This window comes from Pelobates fuscus, chromosome 4 (genome assembly GCF_036172605.1).
Source record: "Pelobates fuscus isolate aPelFus1 chromosome 4, aPelFus1.pri, whole genome shotgun sequence".
NCBI lineage: Eukaryota > Metazoa > Chordata > Amphibia > Anura > Pelobatidae > Pelobates > Pelobates fuscus.
Window position 1 is genome coordinate 356,340,208 of NC_086320.1, and position 19,979 is coordinate 356,360,186.

General features: G+C 39.7%; 1 protein-coding gene across 1 annotated transcript in view; it reads right to left on the reverse strand.

Moving 5' to 3' along the window:
• Nucleotides 1-3,985: 3,985 nt before the first annotated feature.
• The window catches only part of NRP1 (neuropilin 1), a 120,389-nt gene continuing 104,395 nt past the window's right edge, over nt 3,986-19,979 (reverse strand). The window contains 6 exon segments of the mRNA XM_063452624.1: nt 3,986-7,676; nt 7,679-7,918; nt 8,730-8,792; nt 9,641-9,737; nt 10,087-10,358; nt 13,671-13,808. Of these exon segments, the coding sequence (XP_063308694.1) occupies nt 7,489-7,676; nt 7,679-7,918; nt 8,730-8,792; nt 9,641-9,737; nt 10,087-10,358; nt 13,671-13,808 (998 nt within the window). The 3' untranslated portion in view covers nt 3,986-7,488.

Below are 19,979 nucleotides of genomic sequence, written 5' to 3' on the forward strand. Positions count from 1 at the left end.
TCCAGGTCCCATTAGAGACTACAATGGAGTCTAATGGGGCCTGGAGGGGGGTCTCTCCAACACTCTGGTTCCTATTCACAATATAGCAACACAACATAGCTCACTGATACCTAGGCCAAGTTAGCTCCTCTTACCTTAATTACTGTTGCTGGCTGGCAGTCTGTGGGCTTGCTGGAAGGCTGTGGGCTTACTGGCTGCGGCTGGCAGGCTGTGGGCTTGCTGGCTACTGCCGGCAGGCTGTGGGCTTGCTGGCTACTGCCGGCAGGCTGTGGGCTTGCTGGCTGCGGCTGGCAGGCTGTTGGCTTGCTGGCTGAAGCTGGCAAGCTGTTGGCTTGCTGGCTGTGGCTTGCTGGCTGCGGTTGGCAGGCTGTGGGCTTGCTGGCTGTAAGCCTAACTGGTGGCCTGTGGGCTGGCTGGCTGGCTGGCCTGTGGGCTGGCTGGCTTGCTGGCTACTGGGGCACTTGTAGATTATTTAAAGAAATAATCCATGCACAATAACCACTACTGCTTGTGTAGTCGTTATGGTGCCAGGAGGGCCGGACCCCCCTTTCAGAGTAAGTAGTCAAACCGTTTAAGATCAGTTTGACAACTTACCTGGGGTCTGCTGGGATATGAGGCTGTAGTAGGGTATAGGAGCAGTGGTGCAATGTGTAAGGGGTGCCGTGTGTGTGAAAGGTTCAGTGTGTGTGAGGGGGTGTAGTGTGTGAATGTGTAGGGTGTGTGGGGCAATGTGTGTATGAGGGGGCTGTGTATGTGTGTGGCAATGTTAGTATGGGGGGCTGTGTGTGTATGGGTGGGCAGTGTATGTGTGTGTGAGGCAATGTGTGTAAATGTGTATGGTGTGTGTGGGTGTATGGGGGGCAGTGTGTGAATGTGTATGGTGTGGGGGGGCAGTGTGTTTATGGGGCTAGAGTTCACTCTCACCACTGCGACCACCAGGAATCCCTGGTGGTCACAGTGTTGAGAGTGAACTCTAGCCTGTAGCTCCAGGGCTAGTTTACTCTCGCAAGAGCCGTAACGTTGCCGTGGTAACCGCGGCAACGATCTGTGCTCGCGCAAGGACCCAGAGGAGCTGCAGGCTCTTCCTCCCTCCCCTGCCGGCTGCCCGCACGGTGCCTGCGGACAGGGGAGGGAGCAATTGCCCTCCTCTTACTCCCCCCCTCCCCCTCCTCTTACTCCCCCCCTCCCCCTCCTCTTACTCCCCCCCTCCCCCTCCTCTTACTCCCCCCTCCCCCTCCTCTTACCCCCCTCCCCCTCTTCTTACCCCCTCCCTTTCTCTTCTTACCCCCTCCCTTTCTCTTCTTACCCCCTCCCTTTCTCTTCTGCCCCCCTCCCTGTCTCTTCTTACCCCCCCTCCCTTTCTCTTCTTACCCCCTCCCTTTCTCTTCTTACCCCCCTCCCTTTCTCTTCTTATCCCCCCTCCCTCTTTCTTCTTACCCCTCCTCCCTCTCTGTTCATTCCCCCCTCTGTTCATTCCCCCTCTCTCTGGTTATTCCCCCCTCTCTCTGTTCATTCCCCCCTCTCTCTGTTCATTCCCCCCCTCTCTGTTCGTTCATTCCCCCCCTCTCTGTTCATTCCCCCCTCTCTGTTCATTCCCCCCCTCTCTGTTCGTTCATTCCCCCCCCTCCCTCTGTTCATTCCCCCCCCCTCTGTTCATTCTGATCCCCAACCCCCCTCCCTCTGTTCATTCTGATCCCCACCCCCCCTCCCTCTGTTCATTCCCCCCCTCCCTCTGTTCATTCTGATCCCCAACCCCCCCTCCCTCTGTTCATTCCCCCCTCTCTCTTTGTTCATCCCCCCCCTGTACTACCCCCCTCCCCCCCCTCTCTGTTCATTTCCTCCCACCCCCCTGTTCATTCCCCCCTCTCTCTTTGTTCATCCCCCCCCCTGTACTACCCCCCTCCCCCCCCCCGTTCTTACCCACCCCCTCCCCTGTAGCGTGGCCGAGCTGCTGTGCGTTCCGCGGTGCCCGGCCGGAGTGATAGGAAGGTGCACACTGAGTGTGCACCTTCCTGTCAGTCCGGCCGGGTACAGGAAACAGAAACTTCTGTTCCGCTCGGAACAGAAGTTTCTGTTTCCTGTACCCGACCGGACTGACAGGAAGGTGCACACTGAGCACCTTCCTATCACTCCGGCCGGGCACCGCGGACCACGCAGAAGCTACAGGGGAGGGGAGGTGAGAAGCTGCAGCCGCCTGAGGCTCTTAAGAGAGCGCTCAGGCGGCTGCAGCATTTAAAGGGGCGGCCGGGCCCCCTGATGGCGGGCCCCTCTCCCGGCCGGGCCCTCGGACCATGTCCGAAGTGCCCGACCGGTCAGTCCGCCCCTGCTTCCTATCACTCCGGCCGGGCACCGCGGACCACGCAGAAGCTACAGGGGAGGGGAGGTGAGAAGCTGCAGCCGCCTGAGGCTCTTAAGAGAGCGCTCAGGCGGCTGCAGCATTTAAAGGGGCGGCCGGGCCCCCTGATGGCGGGCCCCCCTCCCGGCCGGGCCCTCGGACCATGTCCGAAGTGCCCGACCGGTCAGTCCGCCCCTGACTATATCTCCTATAATGCTCTTACAGCCACAAAGAGGAAGGCATCAGGGGAGATGTAACACTTGGAGTGCTGAAGGTTTCCTACCCCATGTACAAGACTAATCTCTCTAATTCTTAGTCTGCAGTCGTCAGATCTACGTTTGCATGAAGACGAAAACGCATTTGACATTTCTGCCTTCTCTAAACTTGTCTAAAAAACAAATGACAACTTAATATAATTTCTTTTTTTTTTGTAGTTGTGTGCCATTAAAGGGTTACTCCATGCAACACGACCACTTCAGTAATTTCAAGTGTTCATGGTGCCAGGAGTCTGTTTGTGCAGGATTTCACTATAAAATGCTGCTCATATGGAGAATAACCCCTGAGTTCTGTGCAAACTTGGCGTCTGAAGCCAGCACGCACAGCATGCTGGGACTTGTATGAAGTCAGCACCCACAGCATGCTGGCGTCAGACAGAGAATGGCAGCACAGCCTTCCTCGTTACCGCATGTCCTCCCCTCAGCACATACTTCCTGCCATCACTTCATCAGAGGAGGATGGACCGGCAGGGAGAGCATGGCCTCGGCGTTGAAACATATGTAAGTTTTGTGTAATATTCCGTCACGATTGCCTTTTATTCCAGAAGCTGTGTCCTTAAGGGGATATTCAAAGTTTATCTAGCACAAATCAGTGGAGACTGATGTACAAGGGCAAGAGGGGCACTCCCTTCCTCCCTCCCCTCCCAGTTTTTCTTGCAAAAAAAATAAAAATTACATTTATTTACTGGCAAAACTGTGTCAGAAAAACCTGTCTGTCATGATTATATCTGGGTTTCTATTTTCCCCTATATTGATGTTCCCCTGGTTTTGAACAGGGCATGACATCTTATGGGGCTAAGTGGGTAGAGACCAAAAAGTCTGTTGCATTGACGCAAAGAGTGAAGACTTGCAAGGCACACTATATATGAAATGATTCTTAAGAGGTTTTAACCTCTCAGGTGTACTAAAAATGTATGTCTAATTTTGGCCACAATTTAATATTGTTGGATGAGCTCTTCAAATGATTTAATATTTTAATAAACTTTTAAAACTATTTAATATTATTATTATAATATTTTATATATAAAGTATATATATATATTACATATAAATATATATATTTTTTATAAAATATATAGTTTTGATATTTTAATATTTTGACAACAATTTTTTAACATTTTAAAAGTTTATCCAAAAATATTAAATTATTTGGAAAGCCCATCTTACAATATTGAAGCAAGGCCATTGTCTTTGATGAATAAACAATATAATGCTAATATGTCCTCCTTTTACACTTATTATCTCTTTAAATAAAAAGTTATTGACGTGTACTCAGAAGGTCCTGTGGGATCCAGTAAGCAAACACAAAGATTCTGTGAAGCCATTCAAGACACTTTGTAACATTTACAACACGTGGAATAATGGCAGTGCAATATATTTTATGAAAATGTTTATTTCAACTGTATCTTTGGAATGTAGTAGTCATTGTTTGGGATTTTAATTACAGTTAGTTTTTTTTATGTGATCTTATGCAGTTCAATATCCAAGAATACAAATGTCATTCAAAGTTAAGGCTTCGCTGTTCATTCCAAAACAACAATTTACAAGTGTCATATTGTCATAGAAAATAAAAATTTCTGTAAAAAAATTTGCACAAAAGTTCATGATGATACAAAACATGAAGCAATAATATGCCAGTAAAATGAAATCATTTTACCTACAGAAAAAAGTTTTTTTTATAGTTTTCAATAAAGAAAAAATATGTTATTTTTACATTTTTTTTTAAAATTATGAAACAATCCTAAAACAATATAAATGAACGTTTTTAACACTGCCTTTACAAATGAACGCTTTCTCTACCAGAGAGTTATCTTAGTACATTGCCATATTTGTTTTCCCATAATGCATACAAGACACTTTGAAAAGCTGTGCATTTATTACTGCCTAGTTATACACACGCTCCACCCTGATCATCAATGCCCCAACTACGTCTGCTGAAGTCCGTGTCTTGTCCGCCGCCATACCCCAACTGTGCAATATATTGCGGTCCTCTCTGGCAAAGAAAGGGTTAATAACATTATCAACATATAAATTTAAATATAGATTTCAGTGCAAGATTCCTTTCGCTAAGTTTTTAAAGACTCAGTATCATTTTTCCTTTTTTACGTCAATTAATGCAGATATTACCATACTGGAAATATTTTAGGGCAAAGTCTAACATGTTTTGGCTTCCTCATATAGTTTGAATTAAAATAAAACCACAGGATATGTACAATGAATGCCTTCCTCCTTAAACCCGAAACAAATTATCTAACAATGAGGTGGTATTGAAAAGTAATATATTTAGTTTAACCAAGAAAATTATTTTAAGAGCCAGGTCTGCTTCAAGCCTAAACATATTAAAACGTGTATATATCATTAAAATACAGTCTTGTCATATTTAAATGCAGTACCTACTGTGAGTGGTGCATGTATATGTATTTTTGCCATTTATTTCTCAAGGTAACAGTATTTATCAAGCTAGCCTGTATACAAATGCATTACACTGTAACTTGAACTGGAATGCATATTTTGTTAGTTATACTGCCAAATTTGGTCGGTAAGTGCCTCCCAAACTCCCAAAATGTGGTTTAAATTGGAATAAGGGCAAGACATTATCAATAATAAAACTTCCACTGGACCAGGTCTGCACATAGCTGGTGTGAAACACCAGGATCTCTTGTAGGAAGCTGGTCTGAAAGACAAGATAACTCTTTGTAGGACTGAAAAGTATGACATACATTGGATTCAATGAGTCAGATGGGGTATCTGGTTGTTGTGTTTAGTTGTCCGGTCTCCCGATCTTAATAATTGTTTCAAGATAATTGATTGTGTCTTGTGGCAAAGCACATCACATGCAGACACTCGTTTTTCTTGCTACAATCCTTATGAAGTCTGTGGAATGTGTTTCTTATACAAAAATCCCTTCACACAATAGAAGATTGTTAATGAAATATAGGAACCTGGAACACAGACTTTTATTAAAATTTAAATGTTGACAAGGCCTGACTAACCCTATAAAGCTTTATAGCTGCTAGAACCACTGGACCCTAGAACTACTAGCATGGCAACATCATGCAAATATGCTTACGGCCACAATTGCAATGTAATAAAAATATATTGCTGTCAAACTACTGCTCTCCAGGAGCAGAGCAAATAATGACTTAATGGGATGAGCCGCCAATAGCCATATCTATAAAAAAAAAAAAAAGTACAATTCTGAAGAATAAATAAAACAATTAAACAACCATATATTGTGAACTATCACAACCGAAAATGTTGGTTATATCTATAAATATATCTTGAAACATAGACATACGCACATAAAATGTTCACCTTATAACTAAGTCCAATTCTTTCTCTACAATTCTTGACCAGCTGGTCATGTGACAGTCAAGACATGTAAAGGGGAGACCCAGCAGGCTAATTCTATTGAGAAAACAGAATCTTAGGGGATTATTTGCTAAACCGTAAATTATGGAGCATTAACAAAGGTGTTGCACATTATAGCCCGGGGAAAATGGGATAACGCTGGGAAATGATTTGTTTTGGCCTAAATGATGCAATTACATTGACAGTACTCTACAATGAACAGTTTAAAGAATAAAATATTTGAGGCGTTAATAAAGTGTTTTCGGAACTGTCTTGTGAACCAGAGTTTACCCTTTGAATGCCAGAGGGTATAGTTCTTTAATAATTCATAAACACGTGTCTCGTATTTTGGTGAGCGGAAAAATGATACCGGTACTTTATACATCCTAACAGAAAGTCAAAGTTATACTAGACAGAGTAGGAGGCCAGCAGGATTCCTGCTGTTCTAGAATTATACAGCTCTATCGAGTCTGTGCCGGCGGGCTTATAACTCATGAGTTGCAGTTCTTTAACAGCTGGAGTGCTGCAGGCTTAATATCCCTGTGATTGGGCAATCCAAGAACCTTCCCTTATTTGCATTCAACAAAAGGGTCTACTGGAACACCCTCCTGTTTTTTTGTAGCCAGAAAGCTGCATTCTGATTTTTTAACTATGGCAAATATTTAAACATGATCTACCAGGACGATGAGAATAGATTGTTAAATACATTCTAGAGAAGAACAAAAAAAAAAAAAAAATGATATTATATTGCAGCTTTTTACAATAAAATCATGGAAAAAAATATGTTCTGAAATAAAAATTAATTAGCCAAGTGGACAGAGCTGTTTTAGGCCTGTCCTCCTGGAGGCTATGTGAACAACATTTTGTTTAGCCACTGTAGTACAGTTAGAGACAAGGGCCTATAAAAAGAACATTGTTGTAGTCAGTGATCACACAGTCAAAATCAATACAAACACAAAAAGGCACTTTAGAGGATATCCAATAGCCAGTGCCAACAACATTTCCATTTTGGGTAATAACTACCCTCTATTGCCTGTTGCATCTGATGATGGTGCGTGTACTGTATAGACGTTTTAAGCACTTTGCTTGAGAACAACACTGAAAAGCAACAATAATTTATAGCTTTGCTTAAAAAAATGCCAGAAACATTAATAGTGGTACTATTTTTTTTTGTTTGTTTTAAAGAATTTCCTACGTCTTTTGTTGCTTTATACACGGCACGAACAAATATGCACAAACATGGGGAAAAGATTGCGCCGATCGTCCTGTGATGATGTGGTACAAACATCCCAAGGATGGGCACCCGTTCGAAGAACCCTGGTATAATCTGCAAGAGCGTTTTGGGTTTTGCACACAACAAAGGAATATCCAAAGCAGGAGAACAAAACTAAGTGTAACAGAGATTACAAACCATAATTTGATCATAATTGGTCTCAACACCAGCATCTGATTATTCAAAACAAAACTAACAGAAAGCCAACTGTACATGATTCAGATTGTATATACGTTCATAGGTATCAGATGTATTCACTGAAGCTCCTGAGAAAAGCTTGGCTTTACGTCATCCCAACGCATTTTTAGCCTGAACAGTAATAAATTGTCGGTCCTCATCCACAAGTCTTTCTTTTTCAATATGTCTATACCATGATATTTCTTTTTTTTTTGCACTTTCACGCTTCTGAATATGAATTCTGTGTGTTTAGTTTGTCCTTTTTCAACTTGACACCATCCACAAGTTCAAAGTTATAATTTTCCAGTGCTGATAAGTTCCTGTCTGACATGCCACTGTGCCAACATGCACAGTAGAGGACCACTCCGCAGATAGCACCTAGTAGGACCCCCAGAGCGCTCATAGCTATTATGGTGATGAGGATAGGATCCAAGCTTTTCAGAACATTTCCTGGCTTCTTGGAGATACTCTCGTTAAATCCCTCGCTAGAGTAGTTAGGTGTGGAACCTGGGAAGAAAAAGACAAAAAAGCTGCAGTCAGCATTTACTCCAAGTCATTATTTCGCACTATTATGACTTTAAATGGGAAAGATTATTCATGGAGAGTGCCAGCCTATGGCATTGCTTTCCAGGTCTCTCCTTTGGTAGGAAATGCATTATCATCAACAAGGAAGGACAAGACTTCTGCTCCCCATCTCAAACAAGAAGGACATCTCAACTACAATACTACTTGCCAAAAAAAAAGACAAAGGAAGCACGCCCTATCACTCCGAGTAACCTGTAAAGCTTCATGTAATACTGCTACTGTTAGTTAAGTTTTGACTGTATGCATTTTCATTCAAGTTGAGTTGTTGAGCCCTGTGTGGCCATATTGTCACTTTCTAGTGTCCAGACCCGCGAGTCTTACGTATACTATGAAACTATGCTGACATAAAACCTCAATAAAGCTTTATTTGTTAATATCTCAAACAAGAAGGACTTCACAATTGTCCATGCAAGAAAAAAATTCAATAAATAAAATAGGTAGGGAGGGGATAAAAGTAACGAAGGAAGAGTAATAAAAATGGTATAAAGGGTTGTGGATTAAATTTATACATGATTATAGATGGTAATAAGGACGATTAATGTATAACTATGGGAGAAGGTGGGGAAAGGGCCAATATTCCATAATTTCAAGGAACATGTTTGAGTCGGGCGGGTCCTGTGGGATAGTGCTTAGTCTTTTTACTGATCTTGCTCAATGATGGGGGAGAATGTGAACCTTACGAATCATTCCCCAGAACGATACCAATAATCTGTATCTTGCAGGAAAAGCTTACCAGTTTTATCAATTTCAGGATCTTGGCGTTCAAGGTCAAGGTCAGGTTCTGCTGGTTCTGGACCTATAAGCAACAAAGCAATATTTTTGTCTTCCATGTAAAGTAAATAGATTTTGTATTTATACGTGAATATATTGAACTATGAATAATAACGCCTGTTGATTGTGATGCAGGTTTCAGATTTTTGGCTTATATTTACTTATATTTCTATTTGTAACTTTGTAAATAGGCCTTGCGGCTGCGCGTGTACAATTTCTTCCATTGGAGGGGTGGAAATTATTTTGAGAGAAAATATTTTAATGGCCATACCACAAGTTTACCCTCTAGCAAATAAATACATGTCACATTTGTGGTCTGAATATCTAACTAATACAATGACAGGAGATGTGCAATGCTTTTACACTGTTAAATATGTTGGTGTTTTATAAATATAGTGAAAGTAATAATGAATAGCTCTGCATTTTTTCCTTATTGTTACAAATGGTTTTCCGATTAGAACTGATAATTTGATTGCGGAGTGTGTTCCTAGCAAACAAACTATTGTCAAAAGGATGCTTAGTAATATAGATTTATTTGTTCTTTAAAGGTTTACTAGTTGACTTAATAATATCTCACAGAAGTCTGGATTGCATAGATTCCTTATATCCTTAAATGAATAAAATAAATAGCACAGACATGTTTAAAGTATAACTACCCCTTCTGTCACATGACTGAACGACAGAATTAGGCAGGCTCAATAAAATATGACTGTGAATAGGGCACACACTAAAATATTTGGCAAATAATTTTTTTTCCCACCTGATGGTCCTCAGTTGAAACAGTAGTTAAAAGATCTGTGTACTTCGGGAATAATTTATCAAATCAGAACGTGGAGTGTCTTATACTTATTGGATCTTTTCCTGGTCACATACCTTTACAATGTTCTTGAGGTATCTGGTTGGTGATAATAATATCATCCACTGCAATCCCACCACTGCTTCCTTTTCCAATTGTCCCTTCTATAATGACCTATAGAAAAAAAAAGCAATTTACACAATTATATTTTTCCATACATTGTTCCCGAATTTATTTATTAGAGTAAACTTATCTACTTATATACACAACATTGGAACCTCTACATCTACACCTTGAACTCTTCTATATGAATCTATCTTCGTTTCCCAACAGTCTGTAGACATTGTCTTTATGGGTAGTGTATAACCCTGTTTTCATTAAACGATACAGAGTTTTTAATCCATAACAACAGAAACTAAATTCAATATAGACAAAACAGTACCACATATAGACATGAATCATTAATTCAAAATTGTGACTCAATTTCTGGTGTTATTAAAGAGTAAATCCATTGTGACCATACCCGATATTGCTTCATGGACTTTTGAAGATAGACTCGAGCTTCTCTCCAGCGATTTCCTTGATTGCCACTGAGCGTCAGCAAGTTCTGTCCAAAGTCATCTTGCTTTTCGTACTTTAGTTTGATACTCAAGGAGCCAACGTGTGAACCAGAGAAATGGTACCAGAAGGACATACAGTGTGATGACCTCGTAGAAGAGATGACAGGACTCAGCAGTCGGGCAGCTTTACCCCGGTGCCTTTCGTCAGCTTCAGAATAAAGGAAGTTGCCATCCCCTAAAGAGTATAGGTCATTTTAGTATTGCAATACAGGCAGAGCCAATTACAAATGTGCTTTGCAAAAAAAACAAGATAAAAAAAATTATAGAACTCATAACCAATTCTAGCGAGTGTACAAATATTTACCCATCTGATTGACTATTCTGTAACAAAGTAACTAAAAATAGCCAAAAATTTGTACAGAACCACAATAAGTCTACATCAAAATCCAACTACCGCCAGCTCGAACTGTTTCTGATGTTAAGTAGTAGGACAAACAGAACGCTTGATTTGCTATGTATTAATGGAGTTCAGCAATGGCTAAGCTTGGCACTGCCAATATTGCTTATCCACTCGTTCATAGTTCAATGCTTCCCAAACCTTCAGGTGTCCGAATCCACTTTTGGCAGACTGAGCATTAGGTGAATGTAGTTTGCACTCATTTATAATGACAGAGCTAGACATTACTTCCTAACCTAGACCTTTTGGCAGTAATGTCAGTATAGCTGTTCAGGATCTTATAGCAAGAGCCCACGCGAATTAACATGAGGGCATCTGTCCGAGTGATTAAATCTATGATAATACCATGTTCATATGTGAGAGAAATGTACACATTGGCAGTGTTAGTTATGACTTTGTGATGACTACATTAATCATATGTGTGCAGAGTTTACGAATATGAGATGTGGGTGTTTAAGTTCTGCGTTTAATGTTTTGATTGGCAGGAGTGTGTTGCTGTGTGTTGTTCATCATTCCCGGGCCTCAATAATAATGATAACAGATGAACCATCTATTTTCCACATAGCAGAGGAACAGTATACAGATAATGGTCCAAGCTGAAGAGCTCTCAGCTGTTCTAGCAGATTAGACCATGTGTTATCAGTAGATGAAATCATAAAACAAAATGTTAATTTTCTCTGTGCTGCCCATCAAACAGACATCAAAACAAACAAAACCGAATGAGCAGTGATCTAAACGCTCCAACTTTTTTTTATCCTGTATTTGAATCATTCAGTTCTACATAAAAGACCATGGAGGGGTTATTCACAAACAGCACTGTTAGGCTATAGTTCTAAAAGTGATGCAATCACCATGGAAACCAATGGAATGTTCTTGTTGACTGTCTGACAGCTTTGGAACTTTGTACTAGAATTGCTCAATACGTAATCCACATGGAAGACCCTATAGTCTCTTATTGCCTTCTCACTACTTCTAACAAGTCACAAACCACTCATTCACATAATTTGAAAAAAAAGACTCCATTATAAACAAACAATAAAAAAGTTCCAGTAAGGTTTTCACATATATTATTTACAGCATTAGTATTTATATGTTTTATTGTGTGTTTCTAGACTAGAAGAAAGGCTGTAAAGTGCATGAAATCCCAATGTTTAAGGAAGAGTTTCTCAGAACAGAAGGTTTTACTTGGTTTGTAGGGTCTACAATTTAAATAAAGGTGTATAAAAACTCACCTCGATTAGAGAAATAAACTTCTCACATCGTATTACATTGTTATCCTGTTTGGCCACATGTCCTGGATTGAAGAGGATAATACTGGGATTTAACAAGAGCTAGTCTTCAGGACATTACACAGGCGGGAATACAATGTAACAGAATAAAATATTCTAAATCGAGTGGAATTGGATTTATGTCCTTGATGAGGCAAGGAAATGGATTAGGAATTTAAGTACATAAAGCAGGATGTTTTGCACAATGAGTTTATAAAGTTGTTAAAAGAACTCTATATGTAGTAACTCTTCCTATGAACCTTCCTATGAACACCCAGATCTGGTATCTGCACTCTAAAAATAACTTTGCGACCTTTGGGTTTTCATTTAACTAGTAATGTCTGCTGAGACTCCAACAATAACAATGTATCCACAATAAACACACGAGGAACGTAATCATGTAAGACTGGATCAGATATATTCCCGAAATTGGCCGTGGTCGCCACTGTTTTTCAGTTGAAAAAGATTTGCTAAATAAGAGATTGATCTCAGAATCCGCTGATTGCAAACCAGCTGTACAATCAAACCGTAAGCACTTGAATTTATTTCTACGGGTTTTAATTAGAGTACTTTTAAGACAAGCACGTTAAAGAAAACCAGGAGACTTAACTTGAGAAATCTCAGATAAAGAATGAAAACATATAAATGAGAAACAGCAATGCAAGATATGCAGAACATTTGTTGACTGCCAAATTCTCGTCAAGTACAGCAATATTACTTGACCTTTAATCATGCCCTTGGAAACACAGAAGAGATCTATTACTAATGCAATTATTTGTTTTACGTTTCGCTATATAAGCATATTTTAGAAAAAAAGAAATTAACTAGGCAGGATATTACAGTCAATCAAGGCAAATCAAATCATAGTAAAAGGGGGATTTATTATTTTTTTCTGAATCCAAAGATTACAGCTTTTTTTTAAATGTTTTTTTTGGGGGAGATAAAGATTAATATTATTATGTACTGGTCTGCCTGTAAAGTAAGAGCTGTATGGAAACACTAGTCAACATGGGCTTTTTTTCACGGTATGATTCACAGACCGATTTGAGAGGTGATTCTAGGCCAGCTTGAAAATAAGAGATCTTCCAGGGAAGACCCCAAGGAAATCTCTTTCTAAGTCATAGTTCTCAAACTACTGTCACTCAGATGTCACTGGCCAAGAACTTCCAAGATTCATCATTCCATAACCAGCAGAGTGTAGTGGTACAGCATCCCCGATTAAATAAATATGCTTCTGCCAAGTCTAATACGGAAGGATAGTTTGTGAGATATTATATATATCTAACGTATGTTCTATTTTTTTAAAAAAAAATTCCTCCTGTTGGAGAGTAACAAACAAATATTGCCACTCTGTGTGCTTACAGATATGAGTGCAGGTCTGAAAGTAAAAGGGAGAATTCAGAAAGGTCTACTGTCCACATGTAGTAGACTATGCACACGCAGAATAACCTTCAGCAGCTCTTTAAAATCTTTCAAAGACTTCTAGACTATGGGCGGTTTGTAAAGTACTCCTGTGCTCGTACCCAAACTTTCTATGCCTATCTGCACCCCTTACCAGCCCTCCTCTGTTCCAGGAAGAAAGTGTGTGTCTACTTGCAATTGGGAGCGAACACCGCCCTAGAAGCAGTGGCCGTGATACTGATAGCTAAGCCCATCTGCACCAAATTTATATTATCAGTCAAATCTGTATTCTTTATAATTACATGTGATTTTGATATAGAGAGACATGGTGTGTTCTAGACAACAATGTTTCTTAAACCCCCTCCCAAACAAAACATAGATATAAAGAAATTAAAAAGACAATACTCAATAGGAGACTAACCTGTATGATCCCGCACTGGTCCGGTTTTGCTGTTCAGTACGGTCCATTTCAGGCCCAAACTGTTGTCGTGTTCCCATAAACAGACTGTCTTCTGTGATCCCCATCCAAATGTGCAGCCAAGGTCATCATGTGGCAAGCCTAAAGACATCAAAGATAAACATGACAAATAAGAATGAAAGAGAATTCTTTAAGGAGACATCTTTATCAAGTAAACAATTGCATCAAACCAAATGCATATCTATAGATCTATAGAAGGTGATTATTATAATTATTAAACAAGGTGACTTTATTTATATGAAAAAAATGTTATTACACAAAAAGTATATAAAATCAACTAATTAACTTTACAAAAAGTGTTAATAGGTAATAACACAAGAAGACAAACATTATTACATGTTGGGAATTTTTGTATTCCCTGTAATACATCTTGTAAAATTAATGTTTCAGCAATCCTAACTTTTTCTTTAATTTCCAAAACTTGATCGGTGTCGTTATTTTAGTTTCTGGTTGCCCACCAGAGGGCGCTTTTAATAATTATTATAACCGCATTGTCGTCCATGGGAGCCTCACTTGTGATTGTTAAACTATTATTGGATTGCCAATGCATTATTTATAGGTTTAGCAATGGCAAGGGTTGATGATACTATGAACCATTTTCAATTTACTTTTTTACGACATCGCCAAGTGTGGTTCTATTTTCAAATCCTAAATATAGATAGTTAGCTCGCTTATCCTCCCTAAACTTCTGCATTGAACAAATGATTTTAAAATAGACATTTTAATTGGAAAGCCTGATATTAGTCAGGAAAGGGCGAGCAATATAGGAATATTTTTATACACCAGGCTGTCATATAAAAAAGACACACTAGGTGGCACTATGAACATAGTCTAAGACATCAGTAATCCATTGAGCCAAGCTGGACTTCAGAAAACGCATCATATATTACAAGGGAGATGGTATTAGATGACATTATGAGATGATATAAAATTGTGTGCTTTTATATCCAGCTTCCCAACTGCCTTATACAATGTAATTGCTTTCTTTCCTAAAGGTTTACGAAGATGAATGGAAGCATGGGTGAGACAGATAAAGCTAATCTTGTTTATGTTTTTGACTTCTTGATTCCTACTCTACTTGCCTAGCTAACATCCTCCAAACTCCCTAGCTGCTAGTTTTTACTCCAGGAAGGAAGTTCCCACCTAAAGCAGCCAAAAATGAATTTCTCTTAAGAATGTTAACAACATAGTCAAATAAGGACTTAGAGAGCAGACATCCTTCCCTTGCTATTGCATACTTTCTAAACGAGGCGCTCATCTTAATTTTTCTTATTGTAAAAGCTACTTCCTTGAAAAACACAATGTCTGTATCTAAATGGAAATCTAAATCTGCCTTCCGTCTGTCTTTCATGAAAAAAAGAAAAACAACTCCATCGTACGCTCTGCAGGAAGGGCCCCCTCCTTCCCGAGAGTTTTTAGTTCAAATTTGTAAAACCCCGTCCTTTGCCTTGTTTGTTCTTCGTTAAAACAAACATGGAAGTAGCAGTACGCACTATAATGCCCCAAAGAATGGTTCCATTGACCGGGATCTGATTGTGTATTTGACATTCTGCGTCCGACCTTCCACTTAACCAAATAAGAAACATTTTGATTTAGGTGATTTAGATGCATGACTGATACAGTTTAGGTGATCAAACCCTATTGCTAACCATTTATGCAACTGAATAACCCATTAAACAAAAAACCCAAGTAACATACTGACATTTAAACACACACTGCTTTTTGTTTTATGGCTTTGTGATAATCATACCACACAATCCGAGGTCATGTTGGGGGTACGGATGAGGGATGTGGGATTCGGATCCCAAAAATGGACTCTCCTGCAAATGACAGATGTTCAAGAGTGTATGTGAAGTTTGGCTAGTTTGGTCTTATAGTATTTACATAGTTACGTAGCTGAAAAGAGACATGTGTCCATCAAGTTCAGCCTTTCTCACATCTGATTTTTGCAAAAAACCCTGTTTGAAGCGCTTCCGACTGTACAACAAAGTAGGAAAAAATTCCTTCTTGACTCCAAATCAGCAGTTAGATCTCTCCTTGGATCAAGAAGCTATTATCCCACTAATTAACATTTATATCCCTGTATATTGTGTTTTTGCAAGTATTTATCCAATTGCTATTTAAAAATATGTATAGATTTTGATAAGGACACTTCTTCAGGCAGAGAATTCCACATCCTTATTGTTCTTACTGTAAAAAAAAAAAACCTTTCCTTTGCCTCAGACAAAATCTCTTTTCTTCCAGTCTTCTTCCATTTGATCACTTTTAATGTTGGCAGAAATTGCAACACGTTGTACACACAGAATACACGCGGGCACTTCGTCGTATTTTTGCCCAGACTCTAGATATGCTATGGGATTTATTATGTCCCTTAATAATTTGAGCAGAAATTAGATTCTTAGCATACTTTGGACGCGTGTATTTAAACTTTATGTGAATGGCCGCACTGATATGTAAAATTTCTAATTTAAATAGATTTACAATCCAGATATTAAAATAGATGAATTTTCTATCTTACAGTCTGAATGTATCGCTTCGTTCATAGAATGGCCTGTCTTTACTGATGTACTTTTTATAATCCCAGCTACCAGCTGGCAAGGAAACCACAATGTCTAATGGCATATTGTGCCTCTGCCAGAATGATTTTGTGGGGAACGCCAGGGGAATTATGTTTTCACATCTTTTCAGTAGTCAACAATTTCCATTAACTAAATCTGAATTATTTATGAATGGATTTTTTTTTAAAATGCTGCAACACATTAGTTCCTGTAAGAAGGAAGTCTTTCCTTATAATAGTTTTACATCATACGTATGGCATAGACCCAAGTAGTCTGGTGAATCCTGTGAACTCAGTAGGGGGTTATTTACTAACTCAAGAACGTGGAGAATGAATATGGGGATTGTACATTGACGTATGTTGACGTAGCTGAACTGCAAATACAGTTGTGTCGCAGAAACTTTACAAAACCACTATTTTGCCCAGACGCTAGTAATCCCCTTCTCAAATCTCTGTCATTTCCAGTATACTGGATAGAACTCTACAAATAATCACGTACAGGTTTATTCAAAAAACCGAACTGCAACATTAAGGTCAAAATAACTGGTTTGTAAAAAGTCGCCATTGTAGCTATAGTCACTGCTTGCCTATTTCAGCCGAACGTTCAGTTTTCAGTCTACTGCCGTTTGGTAAATAGTGAATAAATCTATTCGGTAACACTTGAGATTTCTGAGGAATGGAAATAATATGTTGGTGCGTGGGGAGATTCTATGGATGGATGCAGTTAACTGGTATGACTTAATTTGAACTTTAGATTTATAGTTTATCTGACAGCATAGTTCGTCGATTATGGTCTTCATGGTGAAAGATATAAATGTTTCACATCGGAGAGGATTAACTCTGTAATTCTGCCCCCCCTCTCACCCCTTACAGGTTCATACATTTAACCTCCATAACCCACGGCAATTGGTGTATAGCCAGCTGCTGTCTGTAGAAATTGAGCCGGTCAGTTTGTTAAATAAATATTGATACATGAGCTGTTAATATATGACTTTCAAGGTTTGCCTAATGAGATCCTGGAAAATATCTTGTTCGCAAAGTCCTGTTCTCTTAAATGGACGTCACAGCTTAGTTAATGTGTATGTAGATGCAATTATTACACATTTTTATCCTCTTTAACCTTGGTACAACTATAACAGGACATTCAGGTAGTGATTTATGTTAGAATATTTATATAAAAACCATAACCCCATCTCAGTCGTTTCCATCTATATGTGATTTTGGTATAGATGTGTATTGAATGCATTAATCATCTAGTTGCGACAAGAGGGGCAATGATATTGACCGTTATTAGTTTGGCATATTTTAACCATGTATATACACATGCTTTTCATATCAATGGAAAACACAAAGTAATATAAACACTACGGTCTGCTGTAGTGGTTACTGTGTCAGGAGTACTATGGCACAGTCCCAATGTATTTTGTAAAGACATTTTAGAATGTTTTGAAAACATACCCTACTTGCAGGGTTCTCCTCTGTGAGTTAACAAGTGATATGCATAAACATGATCATTGACTGAAAGTGTCAGATCAGTTCCCCCAGCCAATGAACATCGTCCTCAGTTAAATGGAATAGCACCAGGGCAGTGTAGTGTAGTGTAGTGTGGTGTGGTGTAATGTGGTGTAGTATAGTGCACTGTGATTTAGTGTGGTGTGGTGTAGAGCAGCGAAGTGCAATGTGGTATAGTGTGGTGTAGTGTAGTACACTGATGTGCAGTGTAGTGCAGTGTTCTGTGGTTTAATGTAGTGTAGTGTGGTGTGGTTTAATGTTGTGCAGTGTGGTGTGGTTTAATGTAGTGCCGTGTGGTGTGATGTACTGTAGTGCAGTGTGGTGTGATGTACTGTAGTGCAGTGTGGTGTGGTTTAATGTAGTGTAGTGCGGTGTGGTGTACTGTAGTGCAGTGTGGTGTGGTTTAATGTAGTGCAGTGTGGTGTGGTTTAATGTAGTGTAGTGTGGTGTGGTTTAAAGTAGTGTTGTGTGGTGTACTGTAGTGCAGTGTGGTGTGGTTTAATGTAGTGTAGTATGGTGTGATGTACCGTAGTGCAGTGTGGTTTAATGTAGTGCAGTGTGGTGTGGTTTAATGTAGTGCAGTTTGGTGTGGTTTAATGTAGTGCAGTGTGGTGTGGTTTAATGTAGTGTAGTATGGTGTGATGTACCGTAGTGCAGTGTGGTTTAATGTAGTGCAGTGTGGTGTGGTTTAATGTAGTGCAGTTTGGTGTGGTTTAATGTAGTGCAGTGTAGTGTGGTATACTGTAGTGCAGTGCGGTGTGGTGTACTGTAGTGCAGTGTGGTGTGGTTTAATGTAGTGTAGTGTGGTGTGATTTAATGTAGTGCAGTGTGGTGTGGTTTAATGTAGTGTAGTGTGGTGTACTGTAGTGCAGTGTGGTGTAGTTTAATGTAGTGTAGTGTGGTGTGGTTTAATGTAGTGTAGTGTGGTTTACTGTAGTGTAGTATGGTGTGGTTTCATGTAGTGTGGTGTGGTGTACTGTAGTGCAGTGTGGTTTAATGTAGTGTAGTATGGTGTGGTTTAATGTAGTGCAGTGTGGTGTGGTTAAATGTAGTGTATGGTGTGCTTTAATGTAGTGTGGTGTGGTGTACTGTAGTGCAGTGTGGTGTGGTTTAATGTAGTGTAGTATGGTGTGGTTTAATGTAGTGCAGTGTGGTGTGGTTTAATGTAGTGTAGTGTGGTGTACTGTAGTGCAGTGTGGTGTGGTATAATGTAGTGTAGTATGGTGTGGTTTAATGTAGTGCAGTGTGGTGTGGTTTAATGTAGTGTAGTGTGGTGTGGTGTACTGTAGTGCAGTGTGGTGTGGCTTAATGTAGTGCAGTGTGGTGTGGTTTAATGTAGTGTAGTGTGGTGTGGTGTACTGTAGTGCAGTGTGGTGTGGTTTAATGTAGTGCAGTGTGGTGTGGTTTAATGTAGTGTAGTGTGGTGTGGTTTAATGTAGTGTAGTGTGGTGTGGTGTACTGTAGTGCAGTGTGGTGTGGTTTAATGCAGTGTAGTATGGTGTGGTTTAATGTAGTGCAGTGTGGTGTGGTTTAATGTAGTGTAGTGTGGTGTGGTTTAATGTAGTGTAGTGTGGTGTACTGTAGTGCAGTGTGGTGTGGTTTAATGTAGTGTAGTATGGTGTGGTTTAATGTAGTGCAGTGTGGTGTGGTTTAATGTAGTGTAGTGTAGTGTGGTGTACTGTAGTGCAGTGTGGTGTGGTTTAATGTAGTGTAGTATGGTGTGGGTTAATGTAGTGCAGTGTGGTGTGGTTTAATGTAGTGTAGCGAAGTGCCATGTGATGTACTGCAGTAAAGTATGGTGTAGTGAAGTGTGGTGTAGTGTAGTATAGTGTAGGGAAGTGTAGTGTAGTGATGTACAGTGTACAGTGTACAGTGTACAAAATATGTAAGAATTTGTGCCAAAGCATTACATAAAAACCCTCAAATCCATTTCTGCAGTTTAACACATCCTAATGTAATGCCTATTAACACTAGGACACTATATATATATATATAAAGTATGTGTATAAATATCTATATATAGTGTATTTTCTTTGCTTCCATGTTGTAGTATATCATTTATTTCTCACTTGTTAAAGGTCACAGTGTGCACTTCATTTGACCATGAAGCGATTTCAGACTCTCCGTTGCTTTGAAAATATTTGTCCAGGTTCATATGACTGACTGGCATTTCCCTGATAGCA